The sequence below is a fragment of the Silene latifolia genome, chromosome X (genome assembly GCF_048544455.1).
Source record: "Silene latifolia isolate original U9 population chromosome X, ASM4854445v1, whole genome shotgun sequence".
NCBI lineage: Eukaryota > Viridiplantae > Streptophyta > Magnoliopsida > Caryophyllales > Caryophyllaceae > Silene > Silene latifolia.
This window is the reverse complement of record NC_133537.1, coordinates 300,100,309-300,125,251: the sequence shown is the minus strand read 5'-3', so window position 1 is coordinate 300,125,251 and position 24,943 is coordinate 300,100,309. Positions and strand designations below refer to the sequence as shown.

The following is a 24,943-nucleotide window of genomic DNA, read 5'->3' as shown; positions in this document are numbered from 1 at the left end:
ATAAGTAAAAGGAGATGCCATGGTTTGGCATTTAGCCTTCACCCCCACCGGTTTCCCCTCCTCATTATTAAGAGAATTTGTTCTCTTATTCATCCATTCATTTTTACATGCAATTTTGCTCTTCTCTCCCACTTTTCTCTAAACTAGTTTTAGAAAATCAAAAGATTGTTCTTCCAAAATTCTAATAACAATATAAGATTACTAGTGTAGTAATAAGAATATTATTAGAATCATTTTAAGGATACCAGTGTATTAATCTAGTTAATTAATATATTAGTTTAAGGGATTTGTCTTGGGTGCAATCAAAGGAGGATCTCTACATTGGGATTTTGGAGGATCATCCATTACATTTAAGCCCAAGAACAAATAAGAAAGTTGTCATTATTTGCCCTTATTTTCGAGCCATATAACAATGTAAGAAAATTTGTTTTTTGTTGTTTAATCTCTTAATTAGTTATGCATGCACTAGATCTAAATGAACTAGAGTTAATATGTTAATTAGTTCACTATTAGAAAAGTCTAATAATAGGTATATGAACCTAACAGAAGTGATAACCTGACTGACCCTCGTTCCTTCCTTTATACTCAATTCGAGTCGAGTAAGAAGGCTTTTGATAGATTCGATATTCTTATCCCGCAACAACGTACCTCAAATGTGGAAGTATTTATTCGATGGTTGACTCCACCTCATGGATGGTTTTTATTGAACACAGATGACGCCTCTAAAGGCAACCCAGGTAGTGCGAGAGGAGGGGAGATTTTTCGAGATGAAACGGGTAATTTCGTTACTGCCTTGTATTTATCTTGTGGTATATGCTCGTCTATGAAAGCCGAGTTATTAGCTCTTCTTGCGGGTTTGGAACAGGCAAAGTCGATGCAAGTTCGAAAATTGCTAATACATATGGACAACTCTCCATGTGTTAATATTATCAAGGAAGAACAATTAGTAAGTAACAGTTTAAAATCCATCGTCAGAAGGTGCAAAGACTTGATTAGTGAAGATCATTGGACCGTTAAGCTGGAGCATACTTATAGAGAAGCCAACAGAGTAGCAGACTTATTAGCTAATAAAGGAGTGATCTCTAGTACTATTCCTACGCATTTAGATATACCTTTTAATGAGCTGCGTCCTATCCTTCGGGAGGACATTTTTGGGGTTGCTATTCCCCGTGTAATAGCGAACAATTAATTTTCGGGGCCTAACCCCTCTTTCGTACCAAAAAAAATATCATTAGTCCTATATTGACCCATAGAGTATAAAGAACCTTTACTTTCACTCAGATTTCAAGTATAAGTAAAATAAATGTTAACTAGTTTTAGTTCCCGTGAAAATCACGGCTTCGTATTATAATGTATTTTAGAATATCCTTCATTGGTTCCTCATAATTTTTCTTGCAAAATTTATCCTCAATCTATCTATTTAAATTTTGACGTATCTACCCACAACAAACTGGAATATTATTGTAAAAAGGTGAGTGTATGAGGAGTAGACAATTTTTTTTAGATTTCTGTAAATCAAAACCCATTTAATTTTATGTAAGTGTCTTCAAGTAATTTCTTAATAAGCAACAAATCGGAGTACAAAATGTAGGATCTTCAGTGGTGTACTAAATATCACAGATATGGACCTAGTAACTTGCAATGAAAACCTATGTCATGCATACCATATCATTATGTCAAATAATGTGTTACTTTCATCTTGACTTCAATTATGAGAAATTAGTTATTATACAATGCAAGATGAACGCAAAAAAGGAGGGAAAGGAAGGAGAGGGGTGTTAAAGATACATCTAAATCAAATAATATCTCAAGATTGGAATCCCTCAAGCAAGAAACAAATCATACGTGATTTGCTAGTATATAATATCTTATACTATATTGTTACAATTAGGTTATTTGTTACCTACTTTAGCTCCACCAATTATGGAATGTATCTTTTGTATCCTTGCTTAAACTCTTGTATATTAGTATATAAACTCCTCTATGTAATTAACCTAATTATCAATACAATTACCTTCATTCATATAATCTTTACATGGTATCAGGATTCACATCGATCCTTGTACTACTCACCATTTCCGCTGCCCTACACACCGTCGACGTACCCATGGCAACCACCAGCACCCAAATTCCCAACTCAGCCGAACCAAATAAACCCCTTATCTCGGTATCCTTTCCAACATGCACGAAATTAACCCCGACCAACTACCGAGCTTGGCACTACCAGATCAGCCGACTCTTCCTAGGCTTCGGCCTCTTCTCTTACTTGGATGGTACAACCACACCACCACCCAAAACCACAACCCCAGCCGCCACCACAGCCAAACCCGACCCTCAACCCGTACCCAATCCAGCCTACGAAACATGGTTTCGTCAAGACCAATTAATCTTAGGAGCACTAGCAGGCACCCTCGACGAAGCTGTAGCACCCGTCCTCCTCGATGCTACCACATCTCACGAGGCTTGGACGACCCTAGCCACAACCTATGCCAACCCCTCCCGAGGACACATCCTCCAATTAAAGGACCGTCTTCGCACCATTTCCCACACCGGGAAAACCATTTCCGAATTTATGCTTGCCATTAAAGAATGCACCACCCAACTAGCACAACTAGGCAAACCCGTCGACGCCGAAGATATCACCTCTCATATTATTAGCGGCCTTGACTATAACCTCTACAAACCCGTCATCGATGCAGTTCGTGCTCGTGACTCACCCATTTCCTTTGAACTATTCCACGAAAAATTAATTCAACATGAACTTACCATCAAAAACCAGCCGCCTACTACCACTAACACCGTCTTTAACCCCTCCGCTCACGCAGCCTACACTCGGCCCTATCACAACACCAACAACAACAACTCACGACATTCATCCTCAACCAACAACAATCAGCCACGCTACAACCACCAACAACAAAACACCTACCAAAATAATTATCAAAACCGTAGCCAATCCACCAACAATTCGAACCCCAACCCGTTTCGAGGCCGTTGTCAATACTGTCGCGCCAACGGTCACGTTATCAGTTACTGTCCTGACTTCAAAAGGGACTACCCGAATGTTGTGTTCCCTCCACCCCCTACTCGACAACCCCGACCCACTGCCCATACCACCACCACCTCCGCTGGTCTCTCCACCAACTATCTTATTGATAGTGGGGCCTCTAATCATATCACCAATGACCTCAACACCCTTGCTTTTCATACTCCATATGATGGTCCAGACGACCTTGTGATCGGTGACGGCTCGTCATTGTCCATCTCCCACCTTGGTTCTTTTTCTATCCCTACCTCTAATCATGTTTTAAGTTTTACCAATGTTCTTTTCGTTCCTCAAATATCTCGACCATTAATTTCTGTCTCGCAATTTTGCACCGATAACCATGCTTATGCCTTATTTTCTGCTACCTCTTTTTGTTTTAAGGAAATCAAGACGGGGGAAACTCTGCTTGAAGGACCATTCGTTGATGGATCGTACCAATGGAACCCCTCCACCAAGCCGCCTCAAGCCCTAGCAGCCAATAAATCCTCGAGTATTTTGTGGCATACTCGTTTAGGACACCCTTCCAATTCCACTTTACGATTATTAAATTCTAGTTTTAATTTCAATATTTCCGTCTTATCGCACTGTAACTCTTGCTTAATCAACAAAAGCCACAAGTTGCCCTTTTCAGTTTCTACTCTTACGTCTCACGCACCATTTGATTTAATATACTCTGATGTATGGACGTCACCAATCGTCTCAGATGATTCATACAAATATTATGTCATTTTCGTCGACCATTTCACTCACTATTTTTGGTTATACCCATTAAAAAATAAATCCGACACCGCCGTCACCTTTCATCGATTCAAAGCTATTATTGAAAAATACTTTAATCGTCCCATCCGACAATTTTATTCGGATAATGGAGGCGAATACATCAAATTCAACCCCAACCTACTCGACAATGGCATCACTCACCTCACATCACCACCGCACACTCCCGAGCACAATGGATTCGCGGAGCGCCGCCACCGTCACATTGTTGAGACCGGTCTAGCCTTACTCACTCAAGCCCAAATGCCAACCAAATATTGGCCCTATGCGTTCTCCACTGCCGCCTACCTCATAAATCGTCTTCCCTCTACCACACTCACCAACCAATCACCTTACAAACTACTCTTCGGCCAACACCCCAACTACCACAAATTACGCCCCTTTGGATGTCTTTGCTACCCATGGTTAAAACCTTACACTAGTCACAAACTTGAACCCAAATCGGCTCCTTGTGTTTTCGTTGGTTATTCCACCACTCAAAGTGCCTATCTTTGTCTTAATCCCACAACCAATAGACTATACACCTCGAGACATGTCCGTTTTGTCGAGTTGGAATTCCCGTATCTCACACTGTCGAATTCTACTCTTGCACCATTACACACCCCAAGTCAATGGTGTACCCTTACTATTCCCCTCCTACCACCAATTGAACCCCCTGCCCGTACCCTGGACCCCTCCCCACCCGGTTCCCCTACTCCCACAACCCCTGCCACAACCTCCCCTACTTCACCACCCTCATCCTCGCCACCTCATGTATCCACCCCTGCCACATCCCCACCGCCTCCACCTCCCCCACCTCCTCCACCCGTTCATCGAACCCGTCTCTCCAATAATATCATCATGCCCAATCCTAAATACTTCGACACCACAAAAACTGCCCACACTGCCACTCTCTCCCTTACTCACACTACACCCACTACCACAAAACAAGCCCTCCTACACCCTCAATGGCGACAGGCCATGACCACCGAGTTTGAAGCTCTCACCCAAAATCAAACCTGGACTCTCGTCCCACCTCACCAAGCACCTAATGTTGTTGGTTGCAAATGGGTATATCGCATTAAATACAACCCCGATGGTAGTCTCAAGCAACACAAGGCTCGCCTCGTTGCTAAAGGTTTCCATCAACGTCCCGGAATTGACTATTCGGAAACGTTTAGTCCAGTTATCAAACCGACTACAATCCGACTAATTCTAACCCTTGCTGTCACGAAAAAGTGGCATTTACACCAAATTGATATTAACAATGCTTTCTTGCAGGGTCACCTCACCGAGTCCGTCTTTATGAGTCAACCAGCTGGCTTTGTTGATCCTACTAACCCCTCTTATGTTTGCAGACTTAACAAGGCTATTTACGGTCTCAAACAAGCACCACGCGCCTGGTATACTGAGTTAAAGACCTACCTTATTACCTCAGGTTTTCGAAACTCTTTGTCTGACCCGTCCCTCTTTATCCTCAACACCACTCACACAACCTTATTTGTTTTAATTTACGTTGACGATATAATAGTGACCGGACCAAATAAAATTCATGTCACCAATTTTATCACCCAAATTTTCCAGAAATTTTCTCTCAAGGACTTAGGACCACTCTCATATTTTTTAGGCATAGAGGTCACCCCAACCAAAACCGGCTTACATTTGAACCAAACCAAATATCTTTATGACCTTCTTGTTAAATTTAAAATGGAAAATTCAAAACCCGCGTCAACCCCTATGCTTACCCATCCACCTCTAATTAAAGACACCACTGTCCCAGTCGAAAAAGAGTCAGATTATCGCTCCATAGTTGGTAGTTTGCAATACCTCTCCCTCACCCGACCCGACATTGCCTTTTCCGTTAACAAATTAGCCCAATTTTTAACCCACCCCACCGCGTCTCATTGGGCCGCTCTAAAACGGCTTCTTCGTTACCTCAATGGCACGTTACATCTTGGTATTCAACTCACAGCCTCGACACCACTTTGCCTTCACGCGTTTTGCGACGCGGACTGGGGCGGTGATCCTCATGATTACCTCTCTACGACTGGCTACATTGTCTACTTAGGTAGTACTCCTATTTCATGGTCAGCTAAAAAGCAAAAGGCGGTTTCATGTTCCTCTACCGAAGCTGAGTTTAGAGCTGTTGCCAGCACCTCTGCCGAGCTTATATGGCTCCAAAACCTTTTACTCGAACTCGGCATTTCAACTACTACTCCGCCAACGATATATTGTGACAATCTCAGTACTACTACCTACTCGGCTAACCCGGTTTTCCACTCGAGAATGAAACACGTTGCACTTGCTTTCCACTTTGTCAAGGAACAGATTCGCAACGGATTTATTCGGGTTCAACATATCAACGGGTCTGATCAGCTTGCGGATACTCTCACAAAGCCGCTCCATAAGCCACGGTTCTTATTGCTTTCTTCCAAGATTGGCCTTCGCTATCGCCCGTCCATCTTGAGCGGGAATGTTAAAGATACATCTAAATCAAATAATATCTCAAGATTGGAATCCCTCAAGCAAGAAACAAATCATACGTGATTTGCTAGTATATAATATCTTATACTATATTGTTACAATTAGGTTATTTGTTACCTACTTTAGCTCCACCAATTATGGAATGTATCTTTTGTATCCTTGCTTAAACTCTTGTATATTAGTATATAAACTCCTCTATGTAATTAACCTAATTATCAATACAATTACCTTCATTCATATAATCTTTACAAGGGGGAAGGGAAAGGGAGAGAAGGGAAGGGGAGAGTGAATGGGGTGCGGTTATAATTTCCCTCTAAAATTTGTCTATTGTAAAGAGATTTTGATTAGGCTTGGAAAAGAAAACAAATCACTCCTCCTCCATTTCCCTTCTACCCTTTTTGTTATTCAAATAAGGAATTTTGTATCCTATACTCTCCGTTTCCTTCCTTTCCTTTCTCTCCAAATCCCTTAATCTAAAGACACTCTTAGACTTTATAAATCACTACACCAATAGTATAAGCTTAAAGGAGGACTCAAATGGAGAGTACCATATGTCCAAATTTAGTACACATTATATTTTGCATATATACTCCAGTAACTCAGTAAGTTATACGCATAATTACATGGCTATTTCAACCACAAGGCCGATTGGGTCTGGCTTTTCTTGCTACATATTCATATTGCATAAAGTGTCGCAGCAGGACTATTGATTCTCACACTTAGCCAGTGAGCTGTTATTGTGTCACTTCTTTTGCTGGTGCACTCCTTAAATTCCTTTGTATGAAAGCATAAACTGCTACTTATGAGACACCTATAAAATAACAGATAACCTTTAACCTGCTTGTGTTCAATTAGTCATGATTTTTATGTATAAAAGGTAGATAAATGATTGGAATTTATGTACTAAAGGTAAAATAATTATAGCAAAGGGAGTAAAATTGCAGTTAGTTGTCCTTATCTAGCTTAGCTATATTCATTAATACTTTGTAAAAGATTTGATGCACAAATTAATCAATTGCAAATATTTTCTCTGCAATTTTTTTCAGGTGATGTTTGAGTGATCATATATATATATATATATATATATGAACCGTAAAATGATAGACCATTGTTTAACGTCAGATAGACAACATCAACAATATACTACTAACAATTACCTTAGCTTTACGTTTTGCAAATTTACCCATTCTCCTCGTGATAAGCTTTCATCTTCTAGACAACAGCTTGCAAGTGAGATTTGCGACCAAAATGTTTACAAACCTGTTCAATAACATAGAATAACAAAAGACGAGAAGGAAGTAAAAAAGAAGCATAGAAATGAAAGGGATTAACATATGGATTTGCAATCAAAAAAGTCATCTACAAAATGTATACAAATTAAGCAGTATATTTTGTGGAATTTAAAAACGCCAACAAAGTAACAATGAAAGCGATGAATATTACCGATTAAATAAGCGAATATATGCAAGACCGTCTCTTCAAATCCGTAGTTATTAATGTCTTGGACAGTTAAAGGGAGAAGATATTATCTTTAAATGTGACTTGTCAAATACTTTGTAGTTATGATTTTGAAGCTTAATGGTCAGGCTGTTGAAATTTTGATTAACGGCAATGTCCTTGCGTTTCTTTTCCTTTAGTAGATAGACAGGTTCTATTGTATGGAATAGGGAGTTTTCCATATGCCTCCACGTGGCATCGTATTAGAGTGAATTTCTATCTATCAAGAAACACTCAATTTACCCTTTTTATATTATTTTATAGATTTGTGAATTTTTTACCTTTTTTTTTGGTTTTATTTTTGGAGCAATGTAAAATTGTTAAATGTAATCTTCTTATTCATTATGGGGGTGTTTGGTAAACGGCGGATTGGGAAATTTTCAGCATATTTAAGGCTTTTAGCATGTTTGACTCACCAATCTACTATTTTGAGTGTTTGGTAAATGGCATATTGAAAGAGTAGATTGAAGCTCAATCTACTGTTTTCCAATATGCTGCTCTACCCAGCATATTCACATTAGTAGATTGTGAATTATGAATCCGTCAACAATCTACACATAGATACAATAATCTATTAAACAAAATCTGCTAATTACCAAACACTTCTACTAAATCTGCTAATTGAAATATACTAGTCAAACCTGTTAATCCAATCTGTCATTTATAATCTGCTTAACCAATCTGCTTCTGCTAATATCAATCTGCTGATTACCAAACAGGGCCTATAACAATATTACAATTTATCTAACTTTGATTTATATAAAGGCGAAAATAGTTTAGTATTCACAATTTTTTTAGTCGCATGAACCGCTAGAAAATACCCCTCTGTTCCGGTCATTTGTTTACCTTACCTTTACTTTTGATAAAAAGACTAAGCATAGAAGAGGGGATCATTTAAGATTATTTTGATTGGGTGACCAGTTGACAATGATACTTATGAGTGGTAAAATTACTCGTCAAAATAATTCTGAATATAAAAAAGTTAACAAATGAACAAGTAACTAAAAAAGGAATAGGTAAACAAATGACTGGAATGGAAGGAATACAATATAGCAAGAATTAAGATTTAACTTTGATTTCTGTCTACAATAAGAGTATACATCTTATACACTAAGTTAAGATCTCTTTGGTATTCAAAAATAGTTACTTACATGAGGTAATGACTTATTTATAATTAGACTAATTCATTTTTCAAAACATCAATTTAACAATGTATACTTATAACTTTTTATTTTAAATAACTAAAGTCATTACCCGTACAACGTACACGCTTTCAAACTAGTTGTTAAGATTTGGTGCCTTGGAATTGTTAAAGACGAAAGAGCAAAAAGGAGTTGAGAAAGCAAAGCATAAAAACAAAGAGGATGGCTTGGTCTGTGTCTCGTGTGAGCCGCTCATGTAGCCTCAGCGAGTCGCACGCTAGGCTGATGGGAACATTGGGTTTTTTCGTCGTTTCTTTCGTTGTTGTTTTGGCTTGTTTTATAGAAATCCGTTTTGGTTCTTTATTTCATAATTAACTTAGGTCTCTTATTATGGGGTGAAAAAAACTATATAAAATTACCTAATTAATTACAATAAAGATAAAATGAGTTATTTGCATGTTGAACTCGGTTTGGGGTAATCTCTTTTGTCCTTGAGATTAGTTGTTTGTTACTCCGTATTAGTTTAATTGAACAGTACTTTTGACTTTAGTTTATTATTATTGAACACGTGTACACTAATATATCGTTTGAACTATTATCTTTGAGTAGGAGGTAGGGATGGCAATGTGTAGGGTCTGGGTAGGGTCCGCCTAGACCCGGACCCGGACCCGAGATTTTCCCTTTGGACCCGTACCCGATCCAGACCCGCAAGGGTCTAAACTTTGAGGACCCATACCCGGACCCTATGGGTAAGTCCGGTCTACCCATGGTCCCGAGTTTACCACTTTAGTATATGATTAACGGTATGGGTCTATAATATTAAAAAAAATTCATACTACTTTAACGTTATGAGTTTATTAATCTCTATTGTACACTACCAAATCCAATATACATAACAAATAGATTAAGAAAGATAAAGAAGACATAAATTAATTTTACATCCAAATACATGTGAAAGAATCAAACTCGGAACCCAAAAATCAATACCGTACTTGATAGCCGTCTCCATCTGACCGTCGCTGGCTGCCATTTATGGTGGTTGTCGGTCGTCGCCTATTAGAGAGGTGGTTGCCAGTCGCGTATCAATGCTGCGGTGGTGATTTTCTTGTGTCAGTGGTGGAGTGGTGGTATTGTCAGAAGAGTTTGGTTGGGTTTTATCGCTTTATGGGATGAGGGAAGAGAGAGACTTTAGTTGGGTTTCTACGGACTGCCGGTATGAATTCAGAAAAGCTGTGATTTTGAATTTTTTTTTTTTTTTTTTTTTTTTTAATAAAGGGTCTAAGGGTCGTATGGGTCTCATAACTTAGACCTTACCTTAACCAAATATTTTCTTAAGACCCATACCCGACCCATACCCATTGGGTCTAAAAAAATAAGACCCATACCCGACCCATTAGGGTCCGACCCTCAGGGTTTGGGTCGGGTCCCCGACCCACTGCCATCCCTAGTAGGAGGTGGTAATGAGCTGAACTAAAACACTAACTTGTGATAACAAAATATTCAAAACTGACCCAACCTTAAAATTATCCAATCCAAAAACTCAATTTGACCCACGTCCAACCCGATTAATATGGTTACCGGATATAGACCTATGGGCTATGGTCCATGGACCATGGTTACTTGCTCCCAAAGTCCCAACATCGTAGAACCCTTCTCAAGTCCGTGTCTTCGTCTATAGACTAGTAATACACATCAGCAACCAACCTAGACATAACCAATAACCGCAATGGAAGTCGCCAACTATTCCTACGAAACCCTAAGCCCACTACTCCCCTCCCCCTCAGCCACCGCCGATGAAAACACCACCGCCACCACCACCGAGTCCGGTGAAGATACCTTCGAAAACTACGTTGTATTTCGTAACCAAATATCTCTAACCTCATCGGAAACTCCCGCAGCCGCCACCGATGACGCCACCGTCGATTTCTTATCTTTCAATGTCGACACTACCTCCGACGAGATATCTCTCGCACGTGCGGATAATTCGTCGACGGTGGACAGAGAGAAGAATAAGGAACCGGAATTAGAAGTAGAGAGGACGCTTGAGCAAGGCTGGTTTCGGTCTGATTGTCGGTTTAAGAGTCCCATGCTTCAGCTTCATAAAGGTTTGTTGCTTTGTTTTTTATTTTTTATATTTTTGCTATTACAATGGTTTTACACAAGATTAACTGTTTACGATTGTCGTCGTCGATGTTTCTTTATTGGTAGGAGGTGATATGCAGTTGATTTAATAGTGCCGATTTACGAAAGATTGCTGTTTTTTTGTGTTTTGTTGTTTAGGAGGTAGAATGCATGGGAATTGCTTGTAAAACGATTGGATTTTTAGGTTTATGTTTAGGTGATGAAATGCATCTCCATTGTGGAGGGTAAAACATTGGAACATTTGTTTTGTGAGGTTATGATTTTATCTCATAAGTTCGCGAATTTGGAGACTGATAGGTGCCTTTGTGGTTTATGTCCGAGATTATATTTGGTTTAGGAATATACTCCTATATATGGAGTATGGTTTTGTAGGAGGAGCGGATTTTTTATTTATTTGATAGCTAATTTTCAGCTCAAAGTTTCTCGCTTTTTTTTTTTTTTTTTTTTTTTTTTTATGTGTAGTAGTGTTTGAGGAAAAGTGTGTTTGAATTGTAGAGAGGATTGATCAAAGAGTGTGGCTTGATGTGCACTTTTGAATTTTTACATGTCCGTTCGACTTTGATGTATATGGTCATAGTTATAGGTGAGCTTTTGTGGGAGATAAACTTTCATGTTTGTGTTTTCAATGACTTTTTATAGTTGTTACGTGAATTAATCGTTTGGAATGGAAATTTAATACAGGAGTTCTGTCTTGTGCTCTTAGGGTTGACTCATGTTTTATGTGATAGAGTGATGTATGTCTATTGTTTCCTGGTGAGAGGTTGGATGAAGAAGAAAGTTTTGGTCTTCGTTTATGATGGTATCAATGTCTTCAAAGTTGAAATTTTTGGTGGGATTGAAGGTATATGTGTCATGTTGGACTATTTAGTTCATACAAGCTTGTAGATATTTAGGTAAATTTTATGGACTGTTCCATGTTTCTCGAGCATGTTATATATGCATTATTTTGGCAAGATCGTAGCTGGTGGTAGGAATGTAGGAGACCCTTGACATGACCAATCCCATCATCTGTCAGATGTCAGCTCAATTACAGTCCTTAGGCATTGCGTCATCTGAAATACCACCTCCCAGTTACTGTATGTTAGATTTCGTATGGCTTTGACCGTTTGAGGTGGATCAGAAGCAGATTGGTAGCTGAGGAAGGCAATATTATTGACTATATAACCTACTTTATCCAATTTCTGTTTATTTTGCAAGAGCTCGTGAGCTTAGGGCATCTAAATATATTTGCTGCTGCAAAATTTAAGTGTGTAGGCTTGTAGCTGGAAATGGTCACTTCAGTTGCATCAGAAAGATCTACTGCTTAAAGGATATTTAGATTGACCTCCACATCTTTTCTTTTCTCTTTTCTTCGTTGATGTCGCCTTGAGCACTGAGAGCAACTGCAGTGAGAGAGAAGTTTGTTTATTTGTCGTGTTATAAGTTATAACTGTAAAAGTGTCAAATGAATACCAAGGATATATTAGGACTTAGGTAGAGTAATATACTTACTATATATGATTTCATAAAACGAGCGGATTTTCTATTAGTTAGCTAGTTTTCAGCTCAAAGTTTTGGACTTCTTTTTTTTATGTGTTGTAGTGTTTGAGGGGATGTGTATTTGAATCGTGTGGTGTGATGTGCGCTTGTGAATTTTTACATCTTTATTCCACTTCAATGTATATGGTCATAATTATAGGCGGGCTTTTTGGGGGAAAGAAGTTTCGTGTTTGTCTTCTCAATGACTTAGTTGTATGTGAATTTGCCATTTGGAATGGAATTGGAAAAACAGGAGTTCTGTTTGTAATCTGAGGGTCGATTCATGTCGTTTGTTATAGTATGATGTATGTCTATTGTTTCTTCATTCTTGGTGAGAGGTTGGATCAAAAAGAAACTTTGATCTTCGTTTATGACGGTATCAACGCTAAGTGAAAATTTTGGGTGGGATTTGAAGGTAGATGTGGGACTATCTAGTTCAAACTTGTAGACATTATCAACATGATAATGGGACTAGATAGTCCCACATATAATTTTGGGTGGGATTTATGACTGTGTTTTTCCCTAGAACGATAAGTATACGTTATTTTGATAAAATCGTAGCTGCTGGAAGGAATGTTGGAGACCTTGACATGATCTAGCCCATTATTTGTCAGATGTCAGCTCATTTGCACTCCTTGGTCCTTGGGTTTAATTAAAATACCACCTCCCAATTCTTGCATCTTAGAGTTGGTATTGGTTTGAGGTGTATCAGAAGCAGATTGGTAGCCTAGGAAGGCAATATTTACTATAACATACTTTAGCAAGTTTTTGTTTATTTCGCAAGAGCTCTTGATCGTAGGTTAGCTAGATAAAAGTGCCGCTCGCAAATTTTAAGTGCATATGCTTGTACATCGCAAATACTTCCTCCGTTCCATTGAATTCTTAACGTTTGCTTTTTGGGCACTATTCATAAGTGAATAGAATCTTCAATGCAACTTCTAATATACATAACATAAAAGATAGTCATGTGAGCTCTTGTTTAAATTGTCTTACCGAGTGCATTATGAATATCAAATTTTTATTATTTTTAGTAATATGTAACTAAAGATATGATCAAAAGAAAACAAGCATTGATATACGTGTATAAAGCAAACTAAAGGATTCAATGGAACGGAGTAAGTATTTAACACTGTAAGGCTATTTAAATTGGCGTCAACATTTTTTTTCTTTCCTTCTGGATGTTGCCTTGAACAGTTGTAGCAACTATAGTGGGAGAGAAGGTTGTTTATTTGCCGTGTTATAACTTGGGCTACGCATGGAAGAAAGAGACTAAAAGTATTGAATACACATGCTTAACTAGGATCCTTAATCTCATCATCCAAATCTCAGTCCCATTATCATACTTCACCTGTTCACCATCAAGCTAACTTTATCATCTGGACAATGAATACCAAGGGATGTTTGTTTGTTAACCATATGCTTCTGGTTTGATTCAGAGATACTGGACTTCTGTGATTTTCTCTCCCCAACTCCAGAAGAAGGAAGGTCAAGGAATTCAGCAATACAGCGCGTGTCAGATGTTATCAAATATATATGGCCCAACTGCAGGGTATTTTTACTTGCTACACAGCTACATCTTTTCTGTCTGCTGTGCGTTCTGCTCTCTTAAATGTGTGCGCTGTTTTTTTAAATGCAGGTAGAGGTTTTCGGGTCATATAGAACAGGGCTCTATCTACCTTCAAGTGATATTGATGTATGCGTTTATGCTTTCAAGTTTATTGTTTCCTATTTAGGACTAATTGTTTTCTGTTTGCTTTTTATCATAAGCTCCTGCTTTTCATACCACCTGTTTGATTACATATGAAACAATGAACTATTCCGTATCTGAATTAATTTTGGGCTTTGAAGGCAAAATCTGAAACTAAGCTGATTATTTCCCAAAATGCATGGATTGTGGTACAATTCATATACCCTTCAACTTTATAACTCGGGATACATAATAAAGGAGTTAGTTTCATCAGTGCAGTACTTGTACCCTGTCACATTGTTTTCATCTGAGATCCAAACACATATCTGCTTATTTCACTCTTCAAAAGCTTTGAACCACCCCTTTTTAATCCTTGTATTTCCTATTGAATGCATAAAAAACGGAGTTTCTTTGGTTAAAGCTTATTCTCAGTTAATGTGGGCTGACTTTTCCTCAGTTAATTAGTCAGTCCTGAATAGGCTTTTATTGTCAATTGTAGGTCTTATGTTGCTTGTAACTATTAGCTGCCCTTTCCCCTCTGACTTTACTTGTATCCTTGCTGTGATAGAGCAGTTAACAAGTATTGTCATTCAAAATGCCCATAAGCTATTTGTTGGTGGATCTGTTTTTTATTAGTGTTTAGAGTTTATGTAGAAAGTACTATTGTACTTGCCAGAACTGTTCCTCCCTTGTAGTAATTATTTACCGTGTTCTATTGAATAACAGTGAATCATATGATAATGGTCTTGTTATTAAGTGCAGGTTGTAATTTTGGGACTCAAATAATGGATCTTTCATGTTATTAAGTGCAGGTTGTAATTCTGGACTCGAATATTAAATCTCCTCAAATTGGCTTACAAGCACTTTCCAGGGCACTGTCACAGAAGGGTATTGCCAAAAAAATACAGGTGCGTGCCTTTTTAGTAGGAAGCATGTTAGGAACTTTAGTATTTTGATATGATTGCATAAGTGTATTGAGTAAATCTGACTTGAAGTTGTGTTTAGGGACACAAAGCCAGTAATTAAGGACACTTTGTTGTGTGTTGTGAAAAGACACTTAAGAACAGAAGTGGAAGATGGCAACATTAGGAAATCATACGGAGTGAAAAAAGAAGCAAATTCTTGAAAATAAAATGTAACGCAGTTGAAATGATATGATTAATCGCCGCCTATCTTTGGGGATGATTAAATTGTGATTAGCCTTTAAGTTAACGCGTTTAAGTCTAATTCTGAAATTTCTTTCACTTTTTTTTTTTAATAATTTGAAACCTGATCTGAGTACTGAAGCGATTTAAAATAAAGAACGATGTTGTAGAAGAGTCTCGAATTCGTGCCCTCTAAGACGAACGAACGAGACGATTGTTGTAGCGATATTTGACTAAAAGTCCGCCGAAGCTTTGAGCCAAGGGGTTGTTTAAAATTAAACGCCAATCTAAATATAACTTTAAACAAGATTTGAAGTACCTTATCAAATCGGGATTTCGTGATCAAACCTTGATCGAGTTTTATGAAATTTTATTATAATTTGAATGAATAAAACTGAAATACAACAATATTATTTATAGTTTATAATTACTTATCTAACTGTGAGTACGAAAACTAATTTAACTCGACTCCTTATTCTACCGATTACTAAACTTCTAATGGCACACAATTTCCTTATTATATTCCTTCTAGATAATGCTAAATAATATCTAATCCTAGTCGAGCTACACAACACGACATAGTCCTCATATGTGAAGGACTCCAACGTTGTTTCTTCTGCCGAGCATTGATCCTATTATCCAATATAGTATCAAAACCCATGGGTATCAATCTCAGACCCACCTCTCTCCTATGGAAAACCCATATCTTCTTACGGGTTTGAGGTATGGGTATGAAACCCTCATTCTGTCAAACTAACACTTGGTAACTTGGTATGGGTTTGGCTCATTCTGAACCTGTACCCCATGCCTATAGTGGGTGAACCAAACACCCCCTTAGGTTTTTTTTTTTTTTTTTTTTTTTTTTTTTTTTTTGATAAGGTAAAGAAACTAGATTGATCGAAATCAATCTATAATATCCTTGCGGATAAGAAAGGTAAAAGAAAATCGATGATTTTCAAATTACCATGAATCAAGCATAATAAAAGGGCATCAAAGAGGAAACTCTCAAAAGGAATTTCACTTTTAACTCCCCAACAAAGAATTAAAGAATAATATAAAATAAATATACTTAAAGAAAAATACTACGAAATGCAAATAATTCTAAAGGGGGACAAAAAGAGCCCAAACTGTGTTGGAAAAAATTCAGGTTTTAGTAGCAAAAAATTTAAGATTCCAGTAGAAATCCAAAAATGAAATGCTCTAAGTTCCAACCACATAATCATATACATACATTTCTATCATCAACAATGAAATTAGGTACAAAGAAAGATTCTTGAAATATTCCTCTTAATTCCTTGATTAAACTTCTTTAATCAAGACATATGACTAAAATAAACTCTCCTAGGCTAAAATGGAGAGTAAATTAAAGTCTAGACTTTAAGAAGAATAGAATCAAGAAAGAAAACTGAAATTTTTTCAATTAAAGGGACTAAAACAGACAAGAAATCTAAACAACCACGGAGATGAGGAAAGATAGTTGTAAAGAAAGAGACTGAAGCTAAGCAACAAAAGGCTGTGAAGATCAGGGAAATGTTTTCCAGATCTATTCCAAATCTCTAAGAACCCCCTTAGTTGTTTACCCTTATATGACTTATTTTAGCTAAAAGGACACAGCAAATATCTGCCATAAAACAAACCTAATAGTACTGATAAATATATTCCTAAAATGAATAAATAGTCTGGCTAGAATAGCTCAAATAAACTGAAGTTTAGGTCCGCATTGTTGAGGACTTGATTGGTCATGCCATTGCCTTGGTTGATTATCCAGGCGTGTCCTGCTGGTCCATGCGCAAGCAGCTGCATACTCAGCCTAGACAGCTCTTGTTAGTTCACTTCTGCTTCTAGTGCTGCGTCAAGACATGCCAATTATGTATGATCGCATCATAGCTTGCTCACTGTTACTTGCTTGCACCATGATTCTCCTTTGTGACACAACAATGTCTGCACTGCATAGGTCAGGTCTGACAATGAAGCGTTGCAATCCAGGACCTAAGAGTTTCCCCTTTTCTTGTGTCATCCAGCTGCCGTGTATCACTGTCACGCCATGATTGGCCCTTGACTCTCAAGCCTATTTCATGATCCCGCCCTTGACCCCTTCCTCTATGACTAGCTTAGGCGTGTGATGTCACTAGCCAGATCTTGTTGAATATGCATCACCTCACTAGCTTTGATCACTTGGACCATTGTAGTACTTGAACTTGGATTATATATGTTTGTTCAGTTGTGGCTCTTCTCGGTATTCTCTGGAGAAGCTTTCTGTAACGTAGTTCTGTTTTTATACTACTAGAGAGGTTTTCTGTGTCGAAGTTTTCTGGCTGGTTACTTTTGGTTTCAACCATAGGAGACATCAATAAATCGAAAGTAACTTTGAGTTTGGAGTGCCCAGGAATTGTGTCATGCACTCGTGCCTAGTCTATGTTAGCATCAATCCATCAAGTAACACCTCATGTATGTTTGCAATAGTATCATTATATGATTTACAAAAGTTCTATCTACAAGTTTCTGAAAAATTTAGGTGAACTTTTACAAATTTTGAGGTACTGGTCGGTATTTTTATTGCTCCCTCCGTCCCAATCATTTGTTTACCTATGATTAAAATACCCCTTACAAAGAATAAAAAAGGTAAACTAATGATTGGGGGACGGAGGGAGTACTCACCTCCGAGTTGTTGAAGCATGGTTTATAAAACTCAAAACTTACCTGGCCAGTTGATCTGATGTTGCCTAAAATTGTTACCTAACTTCATGTACTCTTTTTTTTCTTTTTCTTTAGATAGAAGATAGACAGTGTATGGCTATTCACATATACAATTATATTAACATACAGTGGGATTATATTAATAATATTATATGCCTTAATTGCAATATTTTTGAAAGGCATCCTTTTTTTAAACTTTGCTGTTTTGTGGTTTCCTTCTCTAATATTAATTGGTGTACATCTTCTTTCACTTTTCCCCTTCATTGGTGATACAAATACGTGTGAATTAATTTGTGATCAACTGGGGAGTGGAGAGTAAGGGGAGGAGAGGACTGAGGATTTCTGAAATGCTGTAATCTTCTCCATTATTTTATGGCTGGGTGTTGTTACTGTTGTATTTATTGTCTATTGAATGATAAATGGTTGTGTGTGGCATAAACCGTTATAATTGAGGACAGTTGATGAAACTCTTTTACGTGGTTCTTTTTTCATCTCTTTGATATTTATGTATTTGCGTTTCTAATGAAAAGATTGGCGTGCAGGTGATCGGCAAGGCTAGGGTGCCAATTATTAAATTTGTGGAGAAGGTGACTGATGTTCAATTTGATGTTAGGTGAGGGACTGAGGGTTATCTCTTCTTTAAATGAGTGCATGTGCAGGTTTTTGCTTTTGATTTGCTTTTACATTATTAAATTGTAGTGAGATTGTTGGATATTTTTTTTGTAACTTCTTCTGTGTTCTGTATCCGTAGATCTCAATTATTTGTCGAACGAAAATGTGCAATCTGTCAACCAATTTTGTTTCTTCACTTGTGGTAGAGAAGGGGAGGGAAGGATGGGTTTGTGAGGTGTAAAGCCTTTTGTTTAATTCCTGGCTTCCTCTTGTACATGAGACTGTTTGGCTTAGATATATCCCAAAGTACTTTCACAGAGAACTGTTTTTTTTGGAATTTTTGACGAGAAGTTGCAGTTTATTCATAGTGAAATCATAGAAAGAGTTAAGCTAAGCTATGAATCTATTATAAGCTACCATGATTCTTGACAAGTGAAAAGTTATTTAAAATGAGATGGAGAAAATGGGAAAAGCTATTTAAAAACTTGTGAGCACGACACTTGAAATCTGGAGTGTAGCATGAATGTATCATGTATGATACATACACTCAGAAGTGAAAATTGCGAGTTTCACAAGAAAAGCAACAAGGAATATGCCTTTAGTCGGGTTGTAGAAGAAAGAGTTTCAAAAAAAACTTCATCCTCTGGTAAATTAGAATTCTGTTTCTATTATTATGTATACGAGGAAGCTGCAAGATGTTTTTATTACTTGAATAATTTCAGATCTGCCTTGCAACGGAAAATTTCTGGACCTGATTGGGACGTTATAAATTGGGATGTTTTGATCTTCCTTTTGTTGTTTTTGGTTTGTCATGTGCAATTGTGACTGGATTAACATTCTAAACGGATCATAAAACTGTGGAAGGCATTGCTTATCACCTAGAGATGGATTTCTTACCCATTTTTGGACATTTAGTAGTATGTTGTTTATCTGAATTTTTATTTACCGATGGATCAATGTATATTTTTTTTTCTGGTGTGTAGTTTTGATGTGGACAACGGTCCCAAGGCTGCAGAGTATATCCAGGTGAGTATGTAGGTCTGTCTGAAAAGTCGAGTTCTTAGTTACGCTGTTATCTTGGGAGGATATTACTTTGTTTTTTTTTTTTTTTTGCCGTTTGGAGTCTTGTAACTATTCATGATTACGGATTTGTTTAATTGCCTAACGAATAGTTACAAGACTTAATTAGTGGATTACAAACTAGCTATGAAGATAATCCTTTATTATCAGTTTTGTTTGTTGTGTTGGCGTCGTGTCTTCCGTGCATTCTGATGTTTGAATTTAACAAATTTTTGTCATACTCAACATCCACTGCAGTCCGTCTCATCAACCAAGCTAATTTTTTATCTCTCTCCATGCTCGTCATTTCAGTTGCGTAGCTAAATTCTTGTCGCACAAGGATTTTGAATATGCAAATAAGTTGTACACTGTATTCATTTAAACTCCGAAATTTGAACAGTCTGAGTATCGGATGCTCTAGGACCTCCAGATGTTTGTGGATTATTAAGCATGTAGCCGTTCAGTTTCCAATTTTTTTGGCTTACAGTTGGGTATTGTTTCCAGGATGTCATTTCAAGGTTACCTCCCCTCAGGCCTCTTTGTTTGATTCTTAAAGTCTTTTTGCAACAGAGAGAGTTAAATGAGGTAATGAATAGTCTATACTCTAGGAACCTTGTGCTTTTGTTGGATTTGCTTGGAGGCGCTTGTTTTGGCTTATTAATGTTTTTTAGGTTTATTCCGGAGGAATTGGGTCTTATGCACTGCTCGCCATGCTTATTGCTATGCTTAAGGTATGTAAATCTGTAAGTAATATACTTATCAAGGAGACATTTTCTTGTTGTACTCTGTCTTCTTGGGGCTTGCTTGGGAGTTGGGATAGTGGAGGAGATTGGTGGTAAACGGTGGTAGTTGAGGGTGAGAAGCGGAAGTGACGGGTAACTATTACTTACATATGGGGTACTCATTGTCCTTGGGGGAGGTGCGTAACTATTCCTTCCCTTTATGGACTAAGTATTACCCTCTTTATCGCATTTTTACCTTCAACACTAGTCCATTTTCTTCTTATTTTGATCCATATTACCCTAGTAACAATAACCCCTATCACAAGCAAGCCCTTAGAATGGAAAATAGGAGGAAAAAATGCAATTGCTTATATCTTTACTACTAAAATGATTGTAAAAGAATTGGTTTCTTGTGTTGCCAAACATGCGGTTTTCTTATCATTTATGCTTCATACGGTGCAGAGTGTAAATGAAGGCCAACGGTATCCTGAACATAATTTGGGAGTTCTACTGGTAAGTTTTCTTTAGTGATAAGAGTTCTTTATTGCGACAAAAGCCCTTAGTACCACTCTAAAACAAACTTCTCTAGAATTGCGACTCTTGACTCTTGAGCATACTTCAGATGCAGAAATGCCATTCCATGACCTTTTAGCCTATTACAACGGGAAAACCCGTTTTAATATTATAATTCTTGAAGATTCATTAGTATTTGTAAAACCTGAAATTTATTGCAGGGAAATGATCAAATAATGAATACAAAAGCTCTAAACCCAATATATCATCAACCAAACAGGATGACCTAACCCAGAACAAATATCTCTTGTAAAAAGGGCAGCCCGGTGCACGATGGCGTCCCCGCTAGGCGAGGGTCCGGGGAAGGGTCCCACCACTAGTGTGTAGTTGGGGCAAGCCTTCCATTGCCATTTTGGCAAGAGGCCGCTCCAAGGACTTGAACCCGTGACCTCACGGTCACAAAGCAACACCTTAACCGGTGCGCCAAGGCTCCCCTTCTTTGCCGTACACATATATTTAAAAATATATGTTGCTTCTTGAAACAGGTGAAGTTTTTTGAGTTTTATGCCCATAAATTGAACACTTGGGACGTTGGTGTGTCGTGCAATGGAAGAGGAACGTTCTTTCTGAAAAGCAGAAAGGGGTAGGTTCCATTGCCTGAATCTGTCTCTATAACAGTTCATATTCTACCTTGCAAATTCCATAATGGCTTATTTTTCAGTGCAGTTTCTTGATATTGGAAGTTGTTTATTCCCCCTGTTTGATTTTTCTGTTTTTCTGTTTCTGCTTATGCTTCAGGTTTCAACAAAACGGAAGACCATTTCTTATATGCATAGAAGATCCACAGGTGAAGCTTCTGTTTCTCTGTTTTCTGGATGAGCTCACATAACATTGTTTGTGTGTCTGTTTGATTATGAACATTTATTTCTAACATCCCTCCTCCCATTCTACCTTTTTCACTACACTGCTATTTGATTTGATCATTCCTTTTGATTTAACTTGTGAGCACCTTGTTGTGGTCTACAGTCTCCGGAAAATGACATAGGGAAGAGCTCTTATAATTATTTCCAGGTTTGTTCTCTTCTTTGAGTGTCTTTGTTCCTCGCTTTTCTTTCACTGTTTTCTATTTGTTATATTTCTGTACTGTATGTTGGGGTTTTCTTTAGCTTTCGCTAAACAACTCTTTAATGACTGTATGGTATACATTTGATGCTTTTATTTTCTAGAATTGTTTTCAGTATAGTACGTTGGTCACTTGACATAAGAATTCAGGGCACAAAAATGAGCCCATTGCATTCAAGGAGTTCACATGCAGTTGACAAAGTATGAACGTTTTGGGCAACACAATACACGCTTTGAATCATATTGCTATCTATACACCCTTTGAATCATTACATTATATCTGACTCTTGACACTCAATCAAACATTTGTATTAGCACCAAGAGCTTTTGTGAAATCTTAATGCAATTGCTGTTTTGTTGCCATCTTGGTTTTTATCCCATGTCTAGTAATTTGTTGAATGATATTCGACCTTTGTGTTTGATTCTTCAGATAAGATCAGCTTTTATGATGGCTTACGCCTCTCTGACGAATACGAAGGCCATCATGAATTTAGGTGCTGACAGGAGTATACTTGGGACCATTATTAGGCCCGATTCTGTTTTACTTGAGCGCAAAGGAGGGACTACTGGCAATGTCACCTTCAACAGCTTACTCCCTGGAGCCGGTGAAGTTGTCGATTCGGAATACGATGAAAAACAGGACCTTATGTGTAATTGGCGGCTTGATACGAACTATGAAGAAGAACCCCTGCCTCGTGGCGGAGACGGATTTGTCGAGAGTAATGGAGGGTCTTCCCCGGGAAAGAAGAGGCAGGCTTCAAAATCAAAGACACCGGGAAGGCCCAAGGAAAATGGAAATTGTGAGAAGTTTGATTCGGAGGAAAATGATTCGAGAAAAGATTCAAGAAAGGAAAAGAAGAGGTCCAAATTTTCGTAGAACATTGGGAAACTATCTTGCCATTAAAATCCACAATCAATGTGGCGTCGGGTTATGTGATGTAGAGATCAAGCCGGCGCTCTCAAGACGATAATCTGCCGTTAATGCCAGTGTTATCTCTACAAAACCAGAGTTGTCAACTTCAGGTTGGAAAGATTGGGGTATGTCGTACAAAGCATATATGCCTTTGTTGTAGTATGACTAGTAGTAGTACCATACTTCCCAGCCTACTTCTGTAATTTAGTTGCCAAGCTATTTATTTTCCATACAAATAGTACTAGTTGTCGACAGGAAGCTGAGCTAACGCAAAATCACAATGTAAATTTCACCACTTGTGGTGGTCTTCCCTGCATTGTCTTATTGTAATTTTGGTCTCGCTTAGACTGTTATTATGGTCAAATACTGGGTTTTTGCTCGTTTATTCATCGGTAGTTTTATCGTTTGCAACCGTCAAAATTGACTCGACTTGAATAATTTGACATAAATTAGTTGACCTGAGACCCAAATTAGGGGGTGTTTGGTTGGGATATTTGGATTTTGGAATGGAATGGAATGAATTCTAGTCATTCTAGTGTTTGGTTGGGGTATTTTGGAATGGAGTTAGAATCCTGATGGATTCTCATTCCACCTCAACCCCTTGGAATTCCATACTCACCTCCTCCCCATGGATTCAAACTCCATTCCTTCATGTTTTTTTTCTAATGAACCAAACATGTTTTGGAAGATATGGAATTGGAATCCCATACTCCTATGGTTTCTCATTTCAATCCATTCCATTCCTAAATAGTGAACCAAACGATCCCTTGGACTGCAACAGAATAACCTGTTGAGATCCGATATGTATAAAATACCTAAAATGATCTCATACGTTCATCTGGAGGTCTGCAATGTATAGTAATTTCTCTGGCTCTCACGGAAAACCTTTTAGGGTGTGTTTGGATAGGAAAAAAGGAGGGAAAGGGAGGGGAGGGGAGGGGGAAGGAGGGAAGGGAAAGGAAGGGAAGGGAGAATGGAGGAGGTGATTTTTCCTCCAAATTTTTTCTATGTTGGTGGGGAAATAATTTGCCTTATAGGAGGGATTCATTTTCCCTCCCTTCCAAATCCTTCTACCTTCATTTTGCTAACCAAACCATGAATTTCTCGTCCTTCCAATACCCTTCCCTCCTTTTCCCTCGAAATCCCTCAATCCAAACACACCCTTAGGGTATGTTTGGATTGAGAGATTTGGAAGGAAAAGAAAGGGAGGGAGAGTAGGAGATTAATCCCTTGTTTGGATAGGAAATAGGGGTGGAGGGAAATGTGGAGGGGGAGGGATTCATTTTCCCTCCTCCAAGACAAATCAAAATCTCTCCACAATAGGCAAGATTAGGGGGAAAATTGTATCCAAACACCCACTTGGGCCACTTCCCCTTCCCTCCCCTCTCCTTCTCTCCATCCTCTCCCCTCCCCTCCCTTTCCCTACACTTTTGCTATTCAAACACACCCTAAGGGAGGGGATAGCAAAAGTGGAGGGAGAGGGAAGGGGAAGGGAAAGGGAGAGAAGGGAAGGGGAGGGGGAATGAAGTATGGTGGTTTGGATACAATTTCCCTCTAAATCTTACCTATTGTGGAGAGATTTTGATTAGGCTTGGAGGAGGAAAATTGAATCCCTCCATTTCCCTCCACCCCCATTTGTTATCCAAACAAGGGATTTTAGATCCCCTACTCTCCCTCCATTTCTTTTCCTTCAATCCAAACACTCCTTAAACGTAGGTCATATTACAATTCGCAAGCGTGATAACTTGTGCCTTTATTAAAAAAAAAGTTGGTGTGAGAGTCGTCTTGAGTTAAGATTGCTCTCAAACAATAGCTCCAGTCTTAGCGTGTTAGCCAGGTGCAGAAGGCAATAAATAAATGATGTAAAAAAGAGTAGCTATCAATTTTT

At 38.2% G+C, this 24,943-nt stretch overlaps 1 protein-coding gene and 1 long non-coding RNA gene across 2 annotated transcripts; both read left to right on the top strand.

Annotated features, from left to right (window-relative positions):
- The first annotated feature begins 2,030 nt into the window (after positions 1–2,030).
- Positions 2,031–3,693, top strand: LOC141621895 (uncharacterized). Its single transcript, XR_012532766.1, has 2 exons — positions 2,031–3,275; positions 3,428–3,693. It is a non-coding gene; the product is annotated as an uncharacterized LOC141621895 (long non-coding RNA).
- Positions 3,694–10,579: 6,886 nt separating this feature from the next.
- On the top strand, positions 10,580–23,419 carry LOC141617163 (uncharacterized). Its single transcript, XM_074434348.1, has 13 exons — positions 10,580–11,030; positions 14,022–14,134; positions 14,222–14,278; positions 15,085–15,180; positions 18,657–18,727; positions 19,710–19,752; positions 20,290–20,370; positions 20,457–20,516; positions 20,970–21,020; positions 21,566–21,663; positions 21,819–21,867; positions 22,047–22,091; positions 22,573–23,419. Exons 1-13 carry the CDS (start codon positions 10,652–10,654, stop codon positions 23,017–23,019), a joined length of 1,590 nt encoding a protein of 529 aa, XP_074290449.1. The 5' UTR covers positions 10,580–10,651; the 3' UTR covers positions 23,020–23,419.
- The last annotated feature ends 1,524 nt before the right edge of the window (positions 23,420–24,943 follow it).

Coding starts and splice junctions, on each gene's coding strand:
- LOC141617163 (XM_074434348.1), top strand. CDS start 10,652: ATGGAAGTCGCCAACTATTCCTACGAAACCCTAAGCCCACTACTCCCC. Junction 20,517..20,969: donor TGCTTATTGCTATGCTTAAG/GTATGTAAATCT, acceptor CATACGGTGCAG/AGTGTAAATGAAGGCCAACG. Junction 22,092..22,572: donor GCTCTTATAATTATTTCCAG/GTTTGTTCTCTT, acceptor TTGATTCTTCAG/ATAAGATCAGCTTTTATGAT.